Source organism: Petaurus breviceps, unplaced genomic scaffold (assembly GCF_028583685.1).
Source record: "Petaurus breviceps papuanus isolate PSGF00001 unplaced genomic scaffold, PetGlider_PUasm1.0 189, whole genome shotgun sequence".
Taxonomy (NCBI): Eukaryota; Metazoa; Chordata; class Mammalia; order Diprotodontia; family Petauridae; genus Petaurus; species Petaurus breviceps.
In genome coordinates, this window is record NW_027185809.1 from 3,568,791 (window position 1) to 3,595,685 (window position 26,895).

The window sequence follows — 26,895 nt, forward strand, 5'->3', positions numbered from 1 at the left end:
GCCATCTCTTTCCTTTGCTGCCAGCTGCTCTGATTGTTTTCTGTGCCTTCTGTTGTTGAGTGGTAAAATTGATGAGCTTTGTGACAGCTATTTTATCTTCAGAGGGAGGAAATAAGCGTTTATATAGTGCCTCCTTTATGGGTACCAGGCACCGGGCTAATAATTTTACAAATATTTCTTATTTGACCTTTATAACAAATCTGGGAAGTTGGTGCTGTTCTTATTCCTATTTTGCAGTTGAGGAAACTGAAGCAGACAGGTTCAGTAACTTGCCTGGGGTCACACAGCTTATTCAAGCTGGTTCTGAACTCAGGTTTTCTTGATTCCAAATGCAGTGCTTTTCAAAGATTGGTTCCAGTTAACTGCAGATTTCACAACTGTATCCTGGATGGTTGAGATTACCAGAAATCTGAAATCCAAATTAATGTGGGGATGGGAGGGGAAGGACTTCATAGTACTTAGAAATCTTTACTTGGATGAAAACCTAAATTCTCTTTTTTTCTTTCTACAGGATGTAAATACTATTTATTCTTATCTTCACGGGCTGGAGATTTTATCAAATCTCAGGGAACATCAGCTAAGGTAAATAGTAGCCAACAAGTACCCCAGAATAAGGAGAAAAGTGTGAGTCACTAGTAGAAAAAAAAAAAGCTGCTTCTCTTTAGTGATTTTCATTGTAGATAGGGCTTAATACAGATTAAATACTATTACACAAAAAATCCATAATAGTGAAATTATTTAAAAACTCCCAACTTAGTTGATTTTGTTTTAGTTATGAAATTCACTATTACGAACCCTTCAGTTTAACAGATATTTAAAAAAATCATCTTTATCTTGTAATAGTCATGTACTTGATACAAGTGGGTCTTTTTAATAATAATTTTTAATTAATAATTATTTTTTAATAATAGTCCTTTAGTAATAGTCATTTGGTATTTTTTAAAAGTATAATTGATCTAGTGATATATTAGAACTGAAGGATGTAAGTGGCCTACTCAGTTATAGTTGAAGGCTCATCCTAGACTGTGACTAATAAACGTGATGATATTGAGAATATATTTCAGTGTTGCTTTGTACTTTTGAAATTTATGTCTCTGTTGATTTGTTTATCTGTACAAGGATTTGGGGTGTTGGGCAGAAGAATCATTATTCCTGTTCCATGGCATTTACGGGTCGGGATAGCTAAGTGGTGCAGTGAATAGCACCAGGCCTGGAGTCAGGAAGACCTGAGTTGTGAGGTTAACTTGTACAACCACAAGAATTCTGACAAAGATATCTCCATCCTGTTTTGCTCAAATTCCATGTCCAAACTCAGCTTGGTTGGGGTGTCTTGATGCTTTGGAAAGTCCAACTTATTTTTGTATTTCTGGACCATTCTCTCTTGTCCGACATGAGTAGGTGACCATCTTATGACTACTTAGTGGAGATGTCCTATGCTTCACCCAACTCGAGACCACCCCTGTTAATATGTCACTTAGAACAAGGTCGATTAACCAGTGAGATTCTGTATTTTACCCTACCTCTTTTGTATATTTGATTATCAAACCCTATAAAAGCAAGGCCCTGAAAGAAGGAAGGATCTCAGATTGTGAGGAAGATCTGAGGTCTACTTCATTAGAGGGGGCCATGGACCCTTTAATAAAGTGCCATCAGATCAGAGCTCTGCCTCAGTCTTTTTTTATTCTGTGTTGGAAAGTTTTAATCCCCATATCCCTGCCAACCAAAGTTTACAATCTACTATGGACTGCTTGTCCTCTATTTCTCCTGCTCCCAGGGCCAGTCAGGCATCACTAGACCCCCTTGTGAAAAAATTGAGAAGTGAAATTTAAAGCAGTGATACTTCATCCCTGTATTTTTTAAGCTTTTTTTCATACAGTATACTTGAAAACTCATGAATTTATTTTTGGTTGGGAGAAGGGATGTTAATTCAGGTTGTTTACTTATGACATTTAATAGGGGGATGTGGGAAGGGTTTTTAAAAAGAAAAGTTTGATTAACATTGCAGGGTATTTGGTATAGGTCTAAGTGTTATAGTTGGGGTCAGCAGAAACCTGAATTTGTATCTTGACTCTTTTACTAAAAATAACATTTTTTTTTTGGAGGGGCGGGTCACACGGCTAGTAAGTGTTAAGTGTCTGAGGCCAGATTTGAACTCAGGTCCTCCTGACTCCAGGGCTGGTGCTCTATTCACTGTGCCACCTAACTGCCCCCTAAAATTAACATTTGATACAGAAGTTTAGACTTTCCAAAGTATTTTACATTTAGCCTCATAAAATTGATGGGTACTATAGTTAACCCCATTTTACAGATGAGCAAACTAAGACTGAGAGATGAAATGGTTTGCCAAAGGTCACCTAGCCATTAGTGGAAAGAAAGCTGGATTTGGAATGGAGGACCTGGGTTCAGATCTTATCTTTGTCACTTATTACTTGTGTGACAGTTGCTTTTCTTCTATGGGTCTTAGTTTCTTTATCTGTAAATGAAAAGATTGGACTGCTGAGTGGGGTAGGCCTGACTCAAGCCAATTTCCTGATTGTTTATGTCTCATATTGGAATTAAATGAAGCACTGATGGGTCATTCAGTGTTTAACAAAACATAAGCTTTACTTAGCCAAAGTTTAGAAAGGATACTGAACTAGGATGCAGGATGTGGCCTTTCTTCACCTTTGTGTGACCTTCTGGTCAACAAGACAGGGTACGGTGCCTGCCTAGTCTGAAGGGCCTATACTTGGTACAGGTGGGTCTTTTTATGCCTTAGTTCAATAGGAAACTATATCAGTATAGCTTGAAGCTGTATTAACACCGTCTAGATAACTTGAGCTTTGGCCTCCTGTGCTGTTCAAATCTTAGCTTCTTTGTCTTTTAGGAAAAGAACTAGATTAACTTACATGAGGGATAAGTGAAAGAGGATCTTATTGCTGTTAGAGACTAAATGATTTCTATGGTCCTTGACAGCTCCAAATCAATTATTCTGTGAAGTATCAGAGGCTGGATTTGAACTCAGGCCTTCCTCACTCTCAAGTCTAGCATACCATCTCCTATACTATGTTACTCTCTAAGCCTCTTTTGTACAAAGGAGATTAGTTGACCAATAAGCATTTGTTAAACACCTACTATATAACAGGCATTGTGCTAGTTCTGGGGATACAAAGAAAAATTACAGTTATCCCTTTCACATTACAGCTTTCCCCATTGTGATTTTGATACATTGTGGGTTGGCATAAGAAATTAAGTGGGAATTTTTTGGGGAGTTTTATGGAAGCTGCAGAAGATATGCTAAGTCCAGTAGACAGCACAGAGCCTATGACCAAACACTTAACCCAAATTTTATAATAAGCTGCTGTAAACACTTCATAAAAGAAAAAGAAAAAAATCAGACTTCTTCTCTGGGATGAAGGGAGGGCCGAAGCATTTTACACAGATTGTCCGAATCGTGGGACTGTCATGCCACTAGCACCTGAAATGTGGAAGGAAAAGCTACAATCACTTTTGCCCTCTTGACACTTACATTCTTTTGGGGAGAACAGCATGTCCACATATAAGTATATACAGAATAAATATGTATAGAAAGAATAATAATTGGAGAAGGGGAAGTAGGGGAAGACTTCATGTAGAAGGCAGAAAGAAATGAGGATTCTCTGGAGGCAGGGGTGGAGTGCATATTGTATATGTAGGGTATGGAAGATGGCTTAGTTCAAATGCATGCAGAGTTTGTTGTGTGAAAGACAGAAGACGAGGCTAGGATGAACAAGGGAAATAATGGACAGTGAGACTGGGGCCAGCGGTGAAGGGTTTTAAGAATCAGAAAGAGAAATGTGTATGTGATCCTAGAGTTCACTGAGCAAGAGTCATCATGGTCAGAACTGTGCTTGAGGAAAATTACTGTGGCAGTTATGTGGAGGGTAGATTGGTGAGGGGAGAGACTTGAGGCTCGAAGACCAATTTAGGAGACTGTGGAGCTAGTCCAAGGGACGGGGGCTCATGAGGCCTGCGATGAGGGCCTGAACTTAAGCTGAGGGTTATCTGAATTAGCGAGAAGTTGCTTGTCAGGAGACTTTTTGGAGGTGCAAACTGCAAGATTTGGCAACTGTCTAGATATGTGGGGTGAGGAAGAGTGAGGGATGGTGATGATACCCTTAGCCCTTACTTATCTCACAAAGTTGTTTTGAACACCATGCAGTGGAGTAAGTATTCAAAAAATAATTTGAACTTTTTTTTTCTTTTTTTGCTTTTTGGAGGGCGATTGAGATTAAGTAACTCGCCCAAGGTCACATGGCTAGTTTTTTTGTGTGTGTGTTAAATGTCTGAGGCCAGATCCAAACTCAGGTCCTCCTGGCTCTAGGGCCGGGACTCTACTCACTGTGCCATCTAGCCGCCCCATAATTTGAACTTTTAAAAGCATATTTGGAGCTTTTTTTTTTTTAAGCTTAATGTTAAAATTGGTGTGAATTCCTTGACCATATATGAGCTTATGGCAGGGGCAGTAGAACGCTCTTGGTGGCTGAGAAATGTGGTCTGAAATTTCATATTATCTGCAAGAATGCTGAATTTGACTGGCTGAACATAGAGTCAGAGGACCTGAGTAGGAATTCTGACTGTCTTGATTGGTGACTTTGGGCAAGTCACTTAACTTCTGTAAGCCTCAGTTCCTTCATAAAATTTTTAGGAAAAAAATCTATAAGTTACTTAGAAGGTCTTTTTTAGCTTTTAGTCTATGATCTTATGATCCTTTGATTCTATTATATTTTATGATCTATGTTCTTTGGAATTGAGTATTATGTAAATGGTGACTCACTTGTCTAGATGTGGACTCTTTGTATCCTGGTTTCATCTCTTTTATTGTGATTGCGTACCTCTGTGCTGGTGCTACCATTCTCATTTCTGTCTGTTTATTTTATTTTTCTGCTTGTGGCTGACTGCCCAGTTTTATGTCTATCTGATTATGACTTCCAGAACTGACCTTTATCCCTCAGTAACCCTAACATCTTAAAGGTTTCTCGTCATAGCCTTGGTGTCTTTTGCTCTAATGCGCTAGATAGACAGAGGGTTTTTAAATTTCTGCTGGATAATGGGAGTTATTAAATTGTTGCCATGTGTTAGATAAGGGCCCAGCACAGAGAAAGCGCATGAGTGGCTGGCCTACAGTAGGAATGTTTTTGAAATGTGGAACCTAAGCCACACTTTTATGTTTTAGTTATAAATTAATAAGCTCGATTTAATGTCAAAAAAGAATGATTTTTAAAAATATATCTAAAAATATTACTTTGAACAGAAGATGAGGTTTATAACCGATTGGATCCAATAATGTGACATTGCTCAGTGTTAGCTCAGTTTGTGTCAGATTTGGTCCTTTAATCTATGTAACTTGAATCCTAGTCTGTTACAAAAGATTTAACTTATGTTTTTGTGTATCAGGTTAATATCTGCAAGAGCACGGCATGAAAGATATAATGGCAATCAAATTCTTTTTTGGTAAGTGTTACTAACTAGGGTGAAAAAGGTGGCTTTTATGTTTTCTTATTGGATCTTACCTTTGGTATCAGTTGCTATGGAAAAAAATTGTACAAACGCCTAGAAATGATTTATTTTGTTTTGGTCCTTTGTGAATTACTTAAAATTGTAAAGCATGTTTACTTTTAGGTATGCATTTTGGCCGATTGGTCCCTGTTGCCAAAGGAAAATTAGATAAGCCAAAAAAAAAATTAATACCTGCATGAACAGAATTTTTCAGCTACCTAATTTATTTAGGGTTGGTGAACTCTTATTCTTGGTCTTCAATTTAATGACGTTGGCACATGCAATATTTAGACTGTTGCTAAATATCATGATTTTAAAACTGTGCCTGCACATACAAATGTTAACTTTCAAGGACTGGGAGTATACATAAAATACTGTATTTTGGGTACAGAGATGCTTAGACCATCATCAGTAGGAAAGAAACTTAAAAGTTTTTTTTTCTTTTTTGTTTTTTGGAGGGGAGAAGGCAAGGCATTAAGAATTAAGTGACTTGCCCAAAGTCACACAGCTAGTTAAGTGTCAAGTGTCTGAGGCCATATTTGAAATCAGGTCCTCCTGACTTTAGGGTAAGTGCTCTAGCTAGCCACTGTGCCACCTAACTGCCCCTAAAGGCTTTCATTCATTCATTCATTTCTATATTTTTAGCATGACATGACTCTACACATGCATTTTTCTGCTTTCTTTGTAGTTAGATAAGAGTTAGTATTTACTGTGTAACAGAATTTTGCTTCTGTGAAGCCAAGTAACCCCTGTAGAAATGGAATATGTGACCTTTAGGCTGTGTCCAAAGCACTTTAGTGGCATGATTTAATGACCCCTATCAGTCAAATGTAATTTTGAACAGTTTTGACACGTGTGCTAAATCTAGATACTGAAGAAATCTGAATAGTATATCCCATTTGATTAGAAATTTAAAATTTCCTTTAAATCATTATACTGAGAGCACTTATTGATGAAGACCTTTAATGACTTGGATAAGGTTTGAATTCATCTAGTATTGAGACTAAATAAATGTGACTAAATATTTCTTTTTTATAGCTCTGAAACCATTGCCAGATGTTGGTATATTCTTCTTTCTGGATCTGTATTTTTGAACGACTCTGTAATTTTTGCTCCTCAAAGGTATGTTATAAGAGAGTTATTTATAGCAGTTATTTCAGGTCAGATAACTTATAAGACTGTTTTACTTGGTTTTGTGATGCTTATATAAAAAAGACAAATCTTTATCATCTGTCATGGAAGATGCTTGCTGGGTCAGACTTTGTTTATACTTCTAATAGCATATTTATATGTTTAGAGTAGGATTTTTTAACCTTGGGCCTGTGAACTTTTTTTTTTTTAAGATTTTGATAATTACATATAATTTATTTCTTTTTGTAATCCTATGTATTTTATATTATGCATTTAAAAATAACATTGTGAGAAGGTATCCAGGGGTTTCACCATGCTGTCACCAGGGGTCAGTGACCCCTAAAAGGATTTGGTCAATCTGTACTTTGAGACTCCATTTGTAGTGCTTACTCATTTTATACTTCATTATTTCTACATTGGCCAAATTTAGATAGACACCATAGTTTTGGAAACTAAAGTATGAAGTGTGTCTGTTTCTCTTCTCTTGATAGAGGGATGGTCGACCACAGGTGTGGAAGATTGCATTTATTGTCCAGACAGCAATTACTCTGCCTATTTCGCATTGTGTTCTAGCTTTCTTGCCCTTCATGGATAAACTTTGTGAGAAAACCATTTAGGATTGAGAACTCAACATGTTCCCTTACTCTCTCTTCTGAACTCTTTTCATTCTAGTTTCTGACCTCATCATTTGACTGAAATTGCTTTTTCCAAAGTCACCAACAATTAAAAAAAAATTTATTTGTTTTAGTTTTCAGTATTCATTTCTATAGTATTTTGAGTTTCAAACTTTCTCCCCATCCTATCCCCCACCACAAGATGGCAAGCATACTGATTATTACCCTTACCCCAGTCTTCCCCCTCTGATGTCTTTGCTTATCCCCACTTTACCCCCTTCCCCCTTACTTTCTTATAGGGCAAGATGGATTTATATACCCCATTGCCTGTATATCTTATTTCCCAGTTACATGTAACAATAATATTTTAACATCTGTTTTAAAAACTTTGAGTTCCAGATTCTCCCCCTTCTTCCCACTTAACCCACCCCCATTGAGAAGACAAGCAATTCAATATATGTATAGTTACGCAAAATATTTCCATACAGTTATATTGTGTAAGACTGAATATATTTCCCTCCATCCTATCCCACCCCCCATTTATTCTATTTTCTCCTTTGACCCTGTCCCTTTTTTTAATGCTTTATTAACTTATAATTTACTTCATTCATTTCCGCCAGATTTTGAGTTACAAATTTTCTCCCCGTTTTTCCCCTACCCACCGCCCCAAAATAGCAGTCCCACAGGATATCCCCTCCTCCAATCTGCTCTCTCCCATATTTTCTCCCATACCCCTTTCGACTTTTCCAGTGGATCTCTATGCCTCAGTGCCTGTATATCTTATTTTCCAATTACATGTAAGATGGTATTAATAATAGTACATATACACACACATGTGTACGCACATACACACACATATATTTGAATATTTGATTTTAAAACTTTCAATTCCAGATTCATTTCCTTCCTTCCTTGTCACCCACCCTTACTGGGAAGATACGCAGTTCAGTATAGGTTGTACGTGTGTGGCTAATGCAGAACAATAACATAGTAGATATATTGTAAAAGACTGACTATATTTCCTTCCCTCCTATCCCACCTCCCACTTGTTCTATTCTCTACTTTGATCCCGTCCCTTTTCAAAAGTGGGTGCTTCCAACTTCCCTCCCCCCCCAGCCTGCCCTCCCTTCCATCATCCCCCCTACTCTCCTGTAGAGTGAGATACCCTATTTAGTGTGTATTTCATTCCCTCCTCAAGCCAGATTCAATGGGAATAAGGTTGACCCATTCCCTTTTGCCTTCCTATTCTTCCCCTCCATTGTAACCATTTTCCCTTGCCTCTTCTGTATGAGATAGTTTATCCCAATCTGTCTCTCCCCATCTCCTCTCATTATATTCCTCTCACCTCTTAATTTCACCTTAAGTATCATCCCTTCCTGTTAAATTGGTCCTGTGCCCTCTATCTATGTATACCTGTAAACATATATACACACATTCACATATGTATTCATATGCCCACATACCCTCATATATAGACATATATATTTCTAATCCCTTCAACTACTGAGAAAAGTTTCATAAGTTACAATTATTGTTTTTCCATGTAGGAATGTTAATAGTTCAACTTTGATAAGTTCCTTATGATTTCTTTTCCCTGTTCACCATCTCATGCTTCTCTTACTTCTTGTATCTGAATGTCAAATTTTCTGTTCAGCTCTGGTTTTCTTAGCAAGAATGCTTGAAAGTCCTCTATTCCACTGAATGACCATATTTCTCTCTGAAACATGATACTCAGTTTTGCTGGGTAGGTGACTCTTGGTTTTAATCCCAGCTCCTTTGCCCTCCAGAATATCATATTCCAAGCCCTTCGATCCCTCTACCTAATGTAGAAGCTGCCAGTTCCTCGGTTATCCTGATTGTGTTTCCACAATATTCAAATTGTTTCTTCCTGGCTGCTTGTAATATTCTCTCCTTAATCTAGGAATTTTGGAACCTGGCTATAATATTCCTAGGAGTTTTCTTTTTGGGATCTTTATCAGGAGGTGATCGGTGGATTCTTTCAACCTCTATTTTGCCCTCTCGTTCTAAAACATCAGGGCAGTTTTCTTTGAGAACTTCCTGGAGGATGATTTCTAGGTTTTTACTTTGGTCATGGCTTTCAGGTAGTCCAATAACTTTTAAATTATCTCTCCTGGATCTATTTTCCAGGTCAGTGGTTTTTCCCATAAGATATTTCACATTGCCTTCTATTCTTTCATTTGTTTGGATCTGTTTAACAGCATCTTGATTTCTCATAAAGTCATTAGCTTCCATTTGCTCCAATATAATTCTGAAGCAATGATTCTCCTCAGTGAGCTTTTGAGATTCTTTTTCTATCTGGCAAATTTGGCTTTTTAAGGCATTCTTCTCCTCATTGCCTTTTTGAGCCTCCTTTGCCGTTTGAGTCAGTCTGTTTTTTAAGGAATTATTTTCCTCAGTCAGGCTGTTGACTCTCATTTCATAATTTTCTTGCATTGTTCTCACTTCTCTTCCCAATTTTTCCTCCATTTCTCTTATCTGCTTTTTAAGGTCCTCTATGACCTGTAACCAGCTTATATTTTCCTTTGAAGCTTTTGGTGCAGGAGTTCTTACTTCACTGTCTTCCTCCTGTTCCATGCTTTGTTCCTTTTTGTCCCCAAAATAGGAGTGTAATGTTGGAATCTTCTGTCTGCTTTGTTTCCTTTGCCTGCTCATTTTGCCACTCAATTACTTGACTTTTGAGCTTTTTGCCACAGTAGGACTCTGCCACCAGACAGGGGAGCTTTCATCCCAAATGCTGGGGTTTCCTCAGCTGCCAGAGGTATTAGATGGGTGCCTTCTCTGAGGTCTTCACACGCTCTGGCAAGCTAGACACACACCCCAGGACCTCCACCCTAGACTGCAATCCAGATCCAAGCAGGTTAAAGCAAGAGCGATTACCCCTCAGACTGGTGCTTGGTCCCCCTACACTCTGCAGGTCAGGAGCTGAAGCCGCCACACGGCACTGGCTGGCTGTGCCAGCATCTCAGCGGCTTCTCGCCCCCGGGGGTAAAAGCCATGCAGTCCCACTTACAGGGTCCCAAAGTGCAGACTGAACTGGCCTCTCACTCTGTCCTTTGCATCTATGTGTTGATAAATCTGGAAATGGCCATAGCTGCTGCTGATCTGGAGTCCCTCTGGCTGGTGGCTGGTCAGGCCCGCCCTGGAGCCAAAGCCTGGGTGTGGGGCTGGGCTCTGCTCTCTCCCAGAGCGCTGTGCTGGATTCCTGCTGGCCTGCCGGGCTGTTCTCAGAGGGAGGTTAGCTTCTCTGTGTCATTTTGTGGGTTCTGCAGCTCCAAAATTTGTTTAGAGTCCCCTTTTGACATGGATTGGGGAAGGTGGAAGCCGGGGAAGGTCTCCTCCGCCATCATGGCTCCCGACCCTGTCCCTTTCCAAAAGTGTTTGCTTGTGACTACCCCCTTCCTGAGTCTGTCCTCCCTCCTGTCCTCTCTCCCTGTTATACTCTTCCTCCCTATTTTCCTGTAGGGTGAGATACCCAACCCAATTGAGTGTGTATGTTATTCCCTTCTTAAGCCAAGTCCAATGAGAGTAAGGCATGTATACACATACACATATACACATACATACACATATTACACACACACACACATATATTAACTTCAACTATCCTAATATTGAAAAAAAGTCTCATGAGTTAACAAATATCATCTTTGCATGTAAGAATGTAAACATATCAACTTTAATAAGTTCCTTATGATTCCTCTTTCCTGTTTACCTTTTCATGCTTCTCCTGATTCTTGTATTTGAAAGTCAGATTTTCTGTTCAGCTCTGGTTTTTTCATCAAGAATGCTTGAAATTCCTCTATTTCATTGAATAACCATATTTTCCCCTGAAGTATTATACTCAGTTTTTCTGGGTAGATGATTCTTCGTTTTAATCCTCGCTCCTTTGACCTCCAGAAATTGTATTCCAGGCCCTACGATCCCTTAATGTAGAAGCTGCTAGATCTTGTGTTACCACAATACTTAAATTATTTCTTCCTGACTGCTTGTAATATTTTCTCCTTAACCTGGGGGAACTCTGGAATTTGGCTGTAATACTCCTAGAAATTTTCTTTTTTTGGGATCTCTTTAAGGAGGTGATTGGAAGATTCTTTCCATTTCTACTTTACCCTCTGGTTCTAGAATATTAGGGCAGTTTTCCTTGACAATTTCTCGAAAGATGGTATCTAGGCTCTTCTTTTGATCATGACTTATCTCTCCTGGATCTATTTTCCATTGAGGTATTTTACATTGTCTTCTATTTTTTCATTCTTTTGGTTTTGTTTTATAATATATTGATTTCTCATAAAGTTATTAGCTTCCATTTGCTCCATTCTAATTCTGAAGGAATGATTTTCTTCAGTGACCCTCTGGACTTCCTTTTCCATTTGGCCAGTTCTGCTTTTTCAGGCATTCTTCTCCTCATTGGCTTTTTGGCCCTCTTTTGCCATGTGAGGTAGTTTATTTTTTAGGGTGTTATTTTTGTCAGTATTTTTTTGGGTCTCTTTTAGCAAGCCGTTGACTCATTTTTCATTTTTTTTCTTGTATCACTCTCATTTATCTTCCCAATTTTTCCTCAACTTCTCTTACTTGATTTTTAAAATCCTTCCAATTCACATTTTTCTTGGAGACTCTTGATGCAGGAATTTTGACTTTGTCATCTTGTTATGATTCTGTGTTTTGATCTTCTTTGTCACCAAAGAACGATTCTATAGTCTGATTTCTCTTCCTCTGTTTGCTCATCTTGCCAGCCAGTTACTTGACTTTTGATCTCTTTGCCATGGTAGAATTCTGTTTCTGGAGTGGAGAGTGTTGTGTCCCAAATTTCTGAGGTTTTGCGCCAATGTTGTCAGAATTACTTCTAGGCGCCTGCCTCAGAACTGTGAGGAGGATTCCCTCTCCACCGCCACCACACTCTACCACACCAGCATTCCTCTTCACCCTAGGACTGCCACACAAGACTGCAACCCAGATCCAAGCAGGACAAAGCAAGAGAATCCTGCCTCAACACCAGCAAAGGGATTCTTGGAATTGCCCTCCAATCAGCTGCTTGGTCCCCTCACCATCTGTGGGCCTACAACTCCAGAAGCAGCAGCCTGCCACAGCCACCTCTGCCACCCTAGAGACAGGGTTTGGACCTTGTTCTTTTCTCACCCAGGTCTAACAGAATTTTCCTGCTGACTTTTTACTTTCTCTTTGGCATTTGTGAGTTGAGAGGTCTGGAAACTGCCACAGCTGCTGGTTATTCAATCCCTGAGGTCTGCTCAGGACAGGTCTGTGCCACTGTTTGTGCCGGCATGGCCCGTGGGGAACTGCGCTCTGCTCCCAGTCTGTTTCCATAGACCCTTCCTTTCAGCCTGCCAGGCTGACAGTAACTGGAGATGTATTTAACTGTCATTTTGTGGGGTTTTTAGCTCTTAAGATTTATTTAGTCATTTTTACTTGCTCAAGCAAGTTCCTGCTTTTAGTCTGCCATCTTGCCTGCCAACAGTTTCTTAATTGCAAAGGTTGAATTACCTTTTTTCAATTCTGATCATTCTTGACATGTGTGTAGTGAATGTCTATAGCATTGGACACTAGTGACCTTTTCCTGCTGGATATTGTTTCCTCACTAGGTTTTCATGACATTATTCTCTCCTGGGTTTCCTTTTTGTCAGACCTGACTTTGTCAGTCCCCTCCACACCATGCCCACTAACCATGAATGTCCCATAACGGCACTCTCCTTCTCTTTCTGTTCTATATTATCTCACTTGATAATCATCAGCTCCTACAAATTCATTTATCATCTTAATGCAGATGCTTACTGTGTCTGTATATCTGTTCACATCTATTTAGTCAGTCTAGTTTCTCTGCTAGGCTAAATCACAAATCACATAGCTTCAGCTGCCTTTTGGACATCTTGAACTGGGTGTCCTGTAGACATGTCAACCTCAACATGTCTAAAACGAAACGCATTTTCTTTCCTCTCAAAGCCTCTCCTATCTGAACTTACTTAATATTGTCAAGGAGATCACAGTCCTTCCAGTCACTCAGGTGAATGTCATCCTAATCTCAGTATCATTCTTTACTCTTGACTTTCACTTACCCTGCACTTGGAGCCCACTGCCAAATTTTGTCATTTCTACCTTTACAGTATCCTCTTGTATCTACCCCCTTCTCTCTTTTCATAAAGCTGCATTTCAGCTCCTTTTTTCCTCTTCTCTGGACTACTACACTAGACTTCTAATTGATTTTCCTGCCTTGAGTTTTTGCCTACCTTAGTTGCCTTATTTTTCTCAAGTATAAGTCTGACCATGTCAAAGCCATGATCTCCAGTGGCACTCTGTTATCTCTAAAATAAAATATAAAGCCATCTGTTATTTAAAGTTCTTTATATGGACCCCTTCCTGTTTCTCTAGTCTTTTTATACCTTAATCCTGGTTCTTGAATGTGACTCTCTTATTTCCTGTCACTTAGCCGTGATTACTTCGCAGGGAGATTTCTTTCACTTCTCAGCTTTTGCCTCCTGGCTTCCCTGGCATCCTCAAATTTAAGAGGTCTTTCCCAATCTGTCTTATTGCCATTCCCTTCTCCTTTTAGATTATCTTCATATATTCTGTGTGTGTCTGTGTGTGTGTGTGTATAGCTATCCTAAAGATTCATAGTCATTTATATGTCTCTGCTATATACCACTTGAAGGCAACAACTTGATTTTGCCTTCTTTGTATCTCTTAGCATTAACCCTGGCACATGGTAAGTGTGTTGACTGACTGATGGAACTCTCTGTATAAGAGAGAGTTCTCAGAGGATGCAGATTATTGAGAAGTGATATTAGTGTAAAAAATATCATCAATAAAACATTTAAAAAATTAGCATGTTCTCCATTTAGGTGAGAAGAGAAAAATATAGAATATTAACTATATATGTTAGATCTGGATCAACATAAAATACTCTCTAGGATAGTTTGAGTAGAATCAAAGGGGAAGAAGCAAGATTATTAGAAGTATGAGTAGGAAGATCTTTCTGAGGTGAGTCAAGGAGGGGTTAGTTGAAGAGCTAGAATTAGGGAAGATTTGTTTATTGTTTATTATCAGTTTATTGAACCCCAGAGATCTTTTAAATCTCAGACTATAAGACTATTCGAGGCTTATTTGCCTTTGGCAATATAAATTTTACTTTTCTTTTTACCTTTCATTTAAACACAGCACAGTAGTTTCCAAATGTTATTGATGTTAGAACAAAGAGCGTCTGAGTGGGAAAGAACCATAATATTTAAAGCTGGATGTGACACGAGACATGTCAGGTCCAATGTTTGTAAATGGAAAAATGGCAGTCTAGAGAGGGAAAGGGATTTGCCTCATAGATGATAGTTATGAATTACTGTTACATATGACATATGATATATATGTTATATATGTTACATATGTTACTGTTATGATTATAATCTCTACTTAATTCGTGACATTGCTCCCATAGAATATGTAACTTTTTTAATGTCACACTTCTGGTGAGAGAGCAATGTAGCTCCCACTTATACGTATAATTCTAGTTTTGCTTAATGATTCAAACAGTGGTATTATTCATTTGCTTCATGCTCAGCTTATTACTTGCTAAGGTAAAGCTTAGGTCATATGTTACATAATAGCAACTCTTGACAAAATTTAGTAATTGAAATTAGTATTTTTACCTTAAGTTGTGGTTTGAGATTTTTTGTGAGTTACACATGCTATCTCCTATTGGCTTCATTTCTCTCATCGAGGGGTAGTTCTCTGTTTAGTTCTTTCATTTTTCATAAAGCTGATAGTTAGCTGATAAACCTATAGCTATTAAGAAAATGGGTGTATTAGAAGATGTAAAAACACCTTTAAGTGTTCATTTTAACAGGTTTTTTTTTTTTAAAGTGTTTTAAGCCATTATTAACCCTTTGGTGAATGAGAGGAAAGATTGTAACGGAGTCCCAAAAAATTTAAATTTAGGGAAAGGATGTCAATTTTTACAAGCTGCACTTTTAATGATTATTAGGGAAACTAGCAGCATCTAGCATTACCAAGGGCTAAAAGACATGGTGTTTGAATTGAATAAAATGAAGCCATTTCTCACAGCTCTTATGGTACATGTTAAAAAAATAATTTAAATGTATCATGAAATTTAAACCCAAAGATTAACGATAAATTTCCACCTCAGAGGAAAAGAGAAGCCAAAGGTTTCTAATAATGCAGAGCAAGTGTGTGAGAGAGTGAGTTGTACATGATTATATTTGCTGGTCAATTCAAGGTACACCATTTCCAAATTTCAGATCGTGGCAACATACAAATGTACTTATGAAAATAATAGATTTATTAAATTATTCGATTCAACAAAATGCCTGTCTCATATAATTATCTTATCAGTTGATTAATTATCTTGTAGGAACAACTGATAGATTCCTTTCATCACTTAAGTCTGCTGTTCTTTTAGGTATTATATTTCAGCCCCAAATGAATTTAATCTTATTTTGGAGAACAGGTAAACTTTCTGAAATCTCCTGTTATTTTCTAGTTGAGGTGGATGGAGGGAAAGGTGAATGATATAGATGATAGCTATGATTTATGAAAGCTTTGCAGATTCTTGTTTTTTTCTGCTGATGTACATTGTGATTTAGATGTTGCATGACCTTTAAAAATGCATTTTAACTGTCTTTGGGGGGAGATAGTTGCTTTACCTAATATACTACAAACAAAAACACTTGTGAATAAATATATCAGGTACTTATTCCTTTTTTTTTTGCTTTTTGGAGGGCAGTTGGGGTTAAGTGACTTGCCCAAGGTCACACGGCTAGTAAGTATGTCAAATGCTGAGGCTGGATTTGAACTCAGGTCCTCCTGACTCTAGGGCAGGTGCTCTATTCACTGTGCCACCTAGCTGCCCCGATCAGTACTTATTCTTTATCAAATGTAAGCCCTGCTACTTACAGATTAACAATGCTATTTCTGCTTTGGTTGCTGGTATGTAGTCTGTATCTTCAAAGTTTTAAATAAGATTGTGATGTAGCCAGTTACTAAATGCTGCCATTTGTAGAACATCTCTCATATTTTTCCCATTTTATTCCTACTGCCTTAGTGTAGACCCTCATTACCACCCACATAAGCTATTGTAGGAGCCTTTTAATAGGCTTTCCCACCTTCATTCTCTTCCTCATCCTCATCCGTCAGACTATTGCCAGATTATTTTTCAGTATCTTGTTTGAATATAGCGCTCTTACACCAAAAAATCTTTAGTGCCTGTTTACTGTCAAATAGTAATACTGATAGGTAACATTTTATAGCACATCAAGGCTTGCAGACTCTCCCACACATTGTTACTTGACCAGTCTTATAAGATGTATATTAACAAGTGCTTATTTTTCCGATGAGGAAACTGACACTTAGGAAGGTTGTGTTATCGCCCAAATTCACACTAGTCCAAGCTGGTAAATTCATGGGGGAGATGAAAATTCAGATTTATGCAAACTCTGAACTTAATCTTTTTTTTAAAGATTTATTATTCCAAGTGACTTCATTGCAGTGCCCATACCACGCAATATGTGTGCATTTGTTCCTTTGTTCCTTGATTTTAGCAGACATTTATTAGGTCTTACTATATGGAGAATGTTGTATGAGGGGGAATGGTAGATACAAAGATGTGATAAGACATGGCCCTTGTCTTCATGGAACTTAATGTTTACTCATTACTGTTTATATATACATATATATCAGTTAACATTTTATCTTATGTTTATAAGCTCTTATATTCCTTACCTTAGCTTCTGCTCTTACTAGCAGGATAAATCCCAGAGCAAGACTAGCTCTGTAGACACTAGATGGATGTCACTAGATTTATCTTCTAATGCCATCAGTTTGAGCCCCCTCATTCTTGTGGGTTTTTCCTAGTATCAGTCACTCAGGGTATCTCTTCACTCTCACCTAACTTGTGCCTATTAATTTCTTCTCAACGTCAACAGCATTGATTATCATTATTAACATTATTATCAGTGTCATTTCATTAACATCAATTAACTTTTGTAAAAAGAATATTTACTAAGAAGTAAGGAAGTATACATTCTGCAGGACTCTTCACTGCCTCAGGCGTCCATAGGCACCGGGGACTTAAAGTGCTTGTTACAGGGCATGGACTTGACCAGGTTTGTTTCTGAATGTAGCCCAGCCAGTAGACAAATCATTCTGTGGATGGGCTGAGTCAGGCATGTTGACTTGGTACCTCGCTTCCCCCTGGCGTTGGCTTGGACTCTAGTTCTTTGACCCCTGATGCTTTCTTCGCCTTTTTTGAAATTCACAAGATCACATCCTAGTCTGTTTACTCCCTAATGTTTCCTTTATCTAAGGCAGAAAAGAATAGATAGAGCAGGAATCCTGCAGCAGCAGGTCCGTGTCTTCGTGGCTTCATGTCAGCTCACATTAAGAGATTAGGCCACAGACCTTCTTCTAATTCCGAGGTTCATGGGAGATGCCCTTTCACTCAAACACAGATAGGCAGGAAGGAGAGCACCGCTGCTCTTTCTACCACATCATGTTGCAAATTCAAAGGCCTAGCTTGGCATTCAAGGCCATTTTACAGTCTGGCTCCACTGTACCTTTCTAGACTTCATTTCATAGTACTTCCTTCCATATATTAGATTAAATACTTTTGATTTATTGATCTAGCCAAACCTGTCTTCTTTCTGTCCTGAAAAAACTACATGTGTTCTCCCTCTTTCTTGCATTTGCTTATGCTGTTCCTTATGCCTTTTGAATTTCAGTCAGTCATCATGAATTAATTAAGCGCTAGGCCTGATGCTAGGTGCTTGGGCTGCAAATATAAAGAATGAAACATTCCTTGTTATTAAAGAGCTTACATTCTAATGGAGGATGATTTATTTAAAATGAACAGTGAGTTCATTTAAAAGCATGTACAGGAGAAATAAAAGACAGTAGAGATAAATACAAGGTGTAGCTATATACAAATTCCATATAATTCACATACTTCCTTTTGCACGATACCTTCCTATGTTTGTAGTGACTTTCACCTTTAGATCTCTCATAAGTAATGTTTTGAAGCTTTCTATTGGACTTGTTATGTAATGGCAATCATAATTCTTTATTGTCTTATCTCCCTTCTTTTCTGGAAATTCCAAGATTTTTAAGTACCCTAGCTAGCTTAGCTAAACTTTTTATCTCATACAGAACCTAACACACTGCCTTTTCAGCCAGGAGGTGCTTAATAAATACTGTGTTGATCAAAGTAACTAGCTTGTCTTTGTCAGTATATGTGATTTCTTCATTAAAAGTAAATGTTCTGCTATGCTGAAAGGGTTTCATGCCTATTCTTAGATATTAGGTGAGTAGATTAATGTTTTAATTCTTTGAAAAGAAATTAATAGTTTTAGAACTTTTCCAAAAAGAAAAGGGCTTCTTGACGTCTTTGCATTCTAAAATAGTTGTAATAATAATTGTTCATACTTGTCTATCACTTTATATTTATAAAATGCTTTGTATGTTTTATCTCATTTGATTTTTATAGTATGTTTTCACAGCAACCCTATGAGGTAGGTATCACATTAGCCCCATGATATAGATCAGTTAAACCAGGTACAGGGAGAGGTTAAAGTGATTTGCCCAAAATTACACAGCCGGTACTTTGCAAAACTGAACTTTTAACCCATGGCTTTTGCCTTTGTTTGGTACTCTTTCTAATATATCATAAAATTAATGTTTAAAATTAAGTTTATAATATATCATTTAAAAATAAGAGGTAAAGTAAATACATAGCTTTGTTGAGGTGCATTAGAAGCTGTTTCCCTGGCTTTTGATCTATGACTGGTTATAGAGAATTTTCCTGGCTTCTTTGATGAAGCAACTTGACCACCTTATGCTAAGTTTCCCTATTTTGAATTATTGCCATAGCATAATCATAATTTAGTCACACCAGACTTTAACATAATTGATTTTTGAATGGAGTGAATTCCAATCTAGAATGGAGGGATCATTTTTTATATTGGTCCCAATTTCTAGACTATTGAGGGAGCTCTCTGCTATTTTTCTGTAAAAAGTCCTGTAAAAATGAATGCTATTTTTTTAAACCTCCAGATGGTTTTCTGAATTAGAACCTTAAGTCCTTGCTTTTCACATAAATTGCTGTGTCTGATGGGGCAAGATTATGTATGTATCCCATAGCAACCCTGGGATTTCCTTCTTTAATTTTTATGTGACAGTATTAAAGATGTGTACTCAAATAATGTAGAGTATCATATCCAACCATTTTGGAGAGCAATTTGGAACTGTGCCCAAAGGGCTATAAAAATTTGCATACCCTTTGACCCAGTAATACCACTTCTAGGGCTGTATCCCAAAGAGATCATACAAATGGGAAAAGGACCCATATGTACAAAAATATTTATAGCAGCTCTTTTTGTGGTGGCAAAGAATTAGAAATTGAGGGGATGCCCATCAATCGGGGAATGATTGAACAGATTGTGGTATATGATTGTAATGGAATACTATTTTGCTATAAGAATTGATGATCAGGCAGATACTGAATGAAGGGACCAGAACCAGGAGAACATTGTACACAGTTACAGCCACATTGTGTGATAACTGACTTTGATAGACTTGGCTCTTCTCAGCAGTGCAAGGTTCTAAGCCAACTCCAGAGGACTCATGATGGAAAATGTCATCCACATCCAGAAAAAGAATTATAGAGTCTGAATGCAGATCAAAGCATAAGATTTGCTCCCTTTTTTGTTTTGTTTCTTCTTTCTTGTAGTTCATTCCATTGGTTTTAATTCTTCTTTACAACATGACTAATGTGAAAATATGTTTAATATGAAAGTGTATGTAGAGCCTATATTGGATTGCATGCCGTCTTGGTGAGGTGGGGAGAGTGAAGGAGAGGGAAGAGAAGAAAATTTGGATCTTAAAAGCTTGTGGAGCTAAAAGTTGTGGATCTAAATATTGTAAACTAAAAATAAATGAATTTTAAAAAGAGAGCATCATAAGACTTGGTACTTGAATTAATATTTAATAATTATTTTTTATTAGAATTAGAAAAGTTAGCCGCCTTTAACTTTTTTATGTAACATTCTCTTTATTTAGAAGGAAACCACAAGATGTTAGAACAATAGAAAAGATTCACTGAATTGCTGTTTTGTTTTAGATCTTCTTTTTCTTTGTAGTCTTTAGCTTGTGACAGTTATGGAAGAAACAAAAACCAGCATTAAATCCAAAAGGAAATGCAGATTGAGCCAATATTTCACTATAATTTCACAATATTTATGAAGCATAGAAACAGTGTAAAAAAAAGTAGTAATGTACTGCAAGTTGGAAGATCTGGATTCTATTTGACTCTTTTACTAACTGCGAGACCTTGGGCAAATCACTTCACCACGCTTTGTTTTGTGATCATTGTCTATCTCATAGTGATTATTGTAAAAAATTAAAGGAGATAATGTCTGTAAAGTCTTTTGTATATTGAAAGACTCTTATGTCAGTTACTACTCATTGCATTTCCCTTAATTCCATGTAAATTGCAAATATAGGAAGTTCTAAGACTTAGGTACTTTTCATATCACTAACGAGGACCAACTTCAAAAGGTGTTTTTCAGATGGTGTTCTGATAATTATTGTCTCTTTACTACATTGTTTTTCTCACCATCCCACATTGGTAAAAAAACAAAACCAAAGCAAAATGACTTGTTTTTCTGTTTTCACAGTTTTGGTAAACAGTGTGGAGGAAAAAGAGGATGTGACTGTATTGTGTTAGAGCCTTCAGAAATGATTGTGGTAAGAACTTGAAGTATATTGCAAATATTTTAATGTGCTTCACTCACATGTTTCCCCCTCCCCTCCCCACCGCTATTTCATGTGTGTTTTTAGCAATATCCCAGGGTTAAATGAGTGAATAAATGAAAAAAGTACTTATAAACACCGCGGGTAAAGCACTGGGGACCTGGATGTAGCCGTGAAAGATCTTGTCAGCTGGAACAGTAGAAATACTTATCTCATTTAGACTGTGATTAATTTACGGTCACGGACCAAATCTCTTTGAATATGATACAGACATTGAATGGTGGCATAGATTCACTAGTTTCCATCTTGGCCATAAGGATGTTTATACTGGTTAAATTATTACTATGGTCAGAAGTTTAAATTTGAAGGCATGGAAATAGGATCTATGAATTTCTGGTTCTTCAGTTACTGTTAAATTTCATTAACATTTATTAAATATTTTCAGGCCTTATCGCATGGTACCAGAGACATTAGGGAAGAATTAGAACCCTAAGAGACAGTTTAAAAAATTACAGTCTGGTCAAACTAAGATCTCCACAGATGATGGAAAATAACACTGAACTTAATAGACGTTTAACTTGATACACCCTTACTATCACTGTTTCTCAGAAGCTGAGTCTTCATATACTTCAGACTATGTTATGATGAACAATCTGAACTTGGCATTTGGAAAGTTATTCCCTCTCTTCTAGAATTCCTTCTCCCATCCCCTCTTTTTTGCAAAGATAAGTCCCAGCTTAATATCCTTCTTAAGTCAACAAACATTTATTAAGCACCTAATCCTAGTCATTTTTTATTTTTTGAGCCCACATTAAGCACCCTTTACATTCTCTTTCCCCAAACAGTAGCACTCAGATCACCTTTGCCACTCATTTGGGCACATAATCTTTTATTTCTTTGCAAGTTGTAGTGGAAAGGGTTCTTGTTTTATGCTGTACCACCTGCCTTGTATTAGGGTAATTGTAGGTATCAGGTTAGATAAGGATGGAACTATCATTACAAAAATGTAAGATAATATAATTTTTGTTTAATAATTATGACATGTGGTTTGTGTTTTATGGCTTTAAATAAATTGTTATCTTCTGAATGGATGGAGGAATATAACTTCTGTATCTCCTCCATCACCTAGAGTCATGCTAAACACTTAGTGAACCCTCAGATATTTTTTTTTTAAAGCAATCGGGGTTAAGTAACTTGCTCAAGGTTACACAGCCAGGTGTTTCTGGGTGTGGTGCTGAGTATCTGAGCCCAGATTTGATCCAGGTCATCCCGACACTGGAGCCGGTGCTCTTACTCACTGTGCTACCTGGCCGCCCCAAACCCTCAGATATTATGATATACAGTACTTTCCTTGCTCCACTTCTCAGTCTAAAAAGTATTGTGTGTTGGGAAGAAGAGAAGGGCTTACTTTTTTTTGTCAAAGAGCATAGTTATATATGTCAGGCACTATGCTGGGAATATAGATAAAGTAGCATCTGCCCTCAGGAAACTTACATTTTACATTTACATTTTAAATGGGGGAAATAAGTGTATCAGCAATGCCATATTCACAATGCCTATGGAAATTACAGATGTGCTGATATAATTATCCATCACAAAATACATCATGCTTGCCATATGGGGGAATAAGCTATAAAATTTATTAAGATACCAAAAGACTGAGTCCCAAAACCAGAAGGTGAAAGCCATCAGAGTAGTTATGAAATTGGCACAGGTAGATAAAGTAGAAAGCACCCACATTTTCAAGCTTTTAAAACAGAACAGGCTACCTCAGGCAAAGGTCCTCCTCTCCCCACTCACAGCAACCACCCAGCGTCCAGGAAGCGTGCTCCCAGCAGCTCTGGCCCCTTGCAGTCCTCAGCAGGAGTCCTTAGCAGAAATTCTGGCTGACTCAAAAAGGGCTTCGCGCTGCCGCTGCCGCTGCCTCTGCTAGCCACCGCAGGAACTCTAGCTTGGCTTCCGCTTCCTCTTGCTCCGCCCCTTCCTGCTACGTCAGCACGTACAATGGGGCATGGAAGATCTTTAAATCCCATAACCCTTACAATAAGATATACGTATATAAGTATGTACAAATCACATACAAGTTAACCCTTAGATGGAAAAGACTTAATATCTGGGGGGATCAGAAAAGGCCCTTTGCAGAACGTGGTACTTGAGCTGAGTCTTAGAGGACACTAGGAATTCTGGGTGACAGGGTTATGGTGGCAGAGCATTTCCATAATGCTCTGTGCATTATTGCCTGTGCAAAAACAGAGGTGAGAGATGAAGTGTTGTGTGTGAGAACCCACAAGTAGGTCAGTAAAGCCAGTCTTTATAAAATATGGATGGGAATAATATCCTAAGTAGACAAGAAAGGAAAGGACCAAGTTTTGAAAAGCCTTAGATGCCAAACAGAGATTCTGTATTTGATCCTAGAGGTAATAGAGATTCAGGGAGAGAAAGTAACATTGTCAGACCTGTTCTTTAGGAAACTCACTTTTGTGACTGTTAGAAGATGAATTGGTGCAGGGAGAGACTTGAGTCAAGGAGACTTATCCAGAAATTTCTGGATGAGGACAGATGAGAAGTGATGAAGGCCTATACTAAGGTGTGGTCTGTGTGAATGGAGAGAAGCTGGGGTGGGGAGGTGGGGAGGAGATAGGGGGATGGGGTGGTATATCTGAAAGACTTTGTAGATATAGTAATGATAAGATTAAGTAACTGATTAGATATGTAGGTTTAATGAGGGTGAGTTAAAGTTGATATTGAGGTTGTGGACCTGAATGACTGGAAGGACAATTGGTATCCTTAGCACACATAGGAAAATTGGAAATAAAGGTAGGTTTAGGGACTGTGGGGGAGTTTTGTATTTTGGACATATTGAATTTGATTTGCCTGTGGGACATCCAGTTCAGAATGGCCAGTAAGTAGTTTGTAATGCAGAACTGAACCTCAGAAAATGAAACTAGGACTGGATATGAAACTGTAGGGAGAAGGGAGCTCAGGGTAGGGTCTTTGGTTATACCTCTGGATGGTGGTGTAATGTAGGTAATGAATCAGCGAAGGAGGTGGAAGAATGTTTGGACAGATAGGAAGAAACCATTAAAGAACAGAGTAATAAAAAACCCAGAGAATAGAGAATATTTAGGAGTGGTCAGCAGTGTAAAATTCTGCAAATAAATCAATAATGATCAGCATTGAGATAAGACCATTACATTTTGCAGTTAAAGAGATTGTTCATGAAAGCAGTTTCAGGTGAGTGATGAAGTTGGAAACCAGATTGTAGAAAGGTGAGAGAGTGGAAATACTGAAGGTAGACCATTTTTCCCAAGAACTGAGTTGGGAAGAGAAGGGTAGCCATAAAATAATAGCTAGTGGGGATGGTAGGATTAGGTGAGAGTATTTTTGAAGATGGAGGAAATGTGCATGTTTAGAAAGCAGGGAAGGAGCTAGTAGAACAGAAGAGATTGAAGAGAAAAAGATGATGAGAGCAATGTGCTCCAGAAGATGGGAGGAGATGGGATCAAGCATATGTGTACCAAGGTTAGTCGTGATTGGGAAAAGGGCCACTTATGCAAAGATTGGAGTAAAGCATGAGATAATTGAGGATGATGTCAGGGGGATTGAGATGAAGAAAAAAAGACTTCTTAGCAAATGTCCCTGGTTTTCTCCATAAATTATTAGTTGAGGTACTCATCTGATAAGACTGGGGGAAGAGGTTCTTCAGGAGAAATGTGAAACAATTGTTGTTGTTAATGGGATAGGAAATCATTTAGAGAGAAGTAGAAGGATTTCCTTGCTTCAAGGAGGCCAAGTTCTAACTGGAAAGCATATATTTGCAGTGGATCAAGTTAGAACCTCCTTCTCCCCTCCAGCAAAGCAGAAGTAACTGGAGAATTCTAATGATGGGAACATTCCTGAGTTGAAGTTTAAGGTATGAGCAGCAATTTGGGGTATCGGAATTTTAGATTAGGGCATGTGTAGACTTGAATTGATTGATTAAGGGAGAAGAACATATCCTGTACAGGAAATGTAAGATACTTAGGAAAATTTTGACTTAGTAGTTTCAGAGTGAGAAAGACTTTGTTCCATGGCCATCCACTAAGACATACTGACTGTATGACCTGGGCATATCATTTCATCCTTTAGTGCTTTAGATAACTCTTTAAGATTATATATTTCATAGGAGGGATCAGCCTGCTTTGGTAGTCAGAATTTCCTTCTCGCTCTTGTTTTTTAGCTCCCTTTTATGTGTTGTCTTCTCCCGGAAGAATATAAGCTCCTTGAGGCCAAGAGATGTCTTTCTTTTTTGCTTGTATTTGTATTTTTGACATGTAGCACAGTACCTGGCACATAGTAAGTGCTTAATAAATGCTTTATCTATTTTTATTTGTCTGCAAAATCATAGGTCTAGTTCTTATCCCTAAGACATAGGGAGAAATTTTATGATAAAAGATCGTGGTTAGATAAGAACATGTCAGAGTTCTTGATCCTGGAAATGATGGAAGGCTTAATTGGGCAATCATCCCTTTGTATAATTGAGGTGGAATGGTGGATAAGTTGAGGGGATCGATGAACTGGACAATTAAGGCATTAGGAAAATCACCTGTATATCCCCTAATATGAGGGTAGGGGTTGGTATGGGGAGCAAGGCTGTGAACTAGGTACTGAATTTGTTGAGAAAGGAAGGTGGATGCTTTGGAAGATAGGCTTCCTATAATTGTTACCCAATTACATCTGAAATGATATTTTCTGTATGAAGCTTCTTTTGCTCTCTTCCTTCAAACTGGAGGTAACCCCTCATTACTTACTTACCCCTCTTCCCCAAATCACTTAGTTTATTGTACCTCTTATGGCACTTAACATCCTTACTGTAGTAGTGTATTTTGTCTCATTCATTCTACTTGACTATGTTTTTTGAAAGCAGAGATTATATTTTAAGATCTCTGTCTCCCCATATTGCCTAGCACACGTCACTGCACACAGTATACTGACTGACTTAACTGGCCTTTTTTTCATAATGAAGGATGGCACATAGTTGATTATCTTCTTAAATTCTTAAAAGCGTGAAAGTGTCTTTGTTTTATTTATTTTTTGCTTTTAGGTAATTGTTATTAAATATGCTCAGTTTTTCTCAGTGCCAGCATCATTATAGTTAGCAATATTGTTCCTGCGACTTAAGGCTAATATTTCCTGCTTTCCCATATCATAGAAAATAAGTTTTCTAAAAAATATACATCATGTAGAAAACTCAGCATAAGTCATTTTACAGCAAATAATTTACTTGGACTGAGTTCCATGAAAAATGAAGTTACAATTTATACCCCTTTAATGTTTTCTGTATAGTAGATTTTTGTCAAAGTTACCTGTGACCTGTCCTTTATTTATTTATTTATTTTTGGAGGGACAGTTGGGGTTAAGTGACTTGCCCAAGTTCACACTGTTAGTTTTCATTTTAAGTGTCGGAGGCGGGATTTGAACTCGTGGAGTCCTCCTGACTCCAGGGCTTGTGCCCTATTCATATTTGCTGATTTATTAGTATAGAAAACAATTTACTAAACTTGATACTTTATCTGCTTTTAGCATTGAGATCACAATCAAATGTTTTATCAAACATGTCCCATGATATACTTTGATAGAAAAATGCCAATTTCTGGCAGATTTCCTGCCTCAGTCATTTCCTTCTATGATTTCCCACAGATTTTTGTTGCTAAATATTGATGTGCTCTTTTGTAAAGTTGAAATGAGATTTCATAAGATCATTCTGAAAAAGTATTATTGACAGATTTAAAATTTGTTGGTATTTTTATTTATTTGAGGAAAGCTTACTTCAAATTTGGACTTTAATTTTCTTTCTTAATAAAATCATTTTCTT

General features: G+C 37.7%; 1 protein-coding gene across 7 annotated transcripts in view; it reads left to right on the plus strand.

The window, feature by feature from the left end:
• The first annotated feature begins 511 nt into the window (after nt 1–511).
• Nucleotides 512–26,895, plus strand: part of RAPGEF6 (Rap guanine nucleotide exchange factor 6) — a 188,539-nt gene continuing 162,155 nt past the window's right edge. For 6 of the 7 annotated variants that reach the window (XM_069091817.1, XM_069091821.1, XM_069091820.1 and 3 more), the window contains exons 1-3: nt 512–582; nt 5,416–5,472; nt 6,556–6,639. In XM_069091817.1, coding sequence (XP_068947918.1) covers nt 6,574–6,639 — 66 coding nt within the window. In that variant the 5' untranslated portion in view covers nt 512–582; nt 5,416–5,472; nt 6,556–6,573. Of the gene's footprint in view, nt 583–5,415; nt 5,473–6,555; nt 6,640–20,965; nt 21,036–26,895 lie in introns of those variants that run through there. The other variant, XM_069091819.1, reaches the window with a different exon arrangement.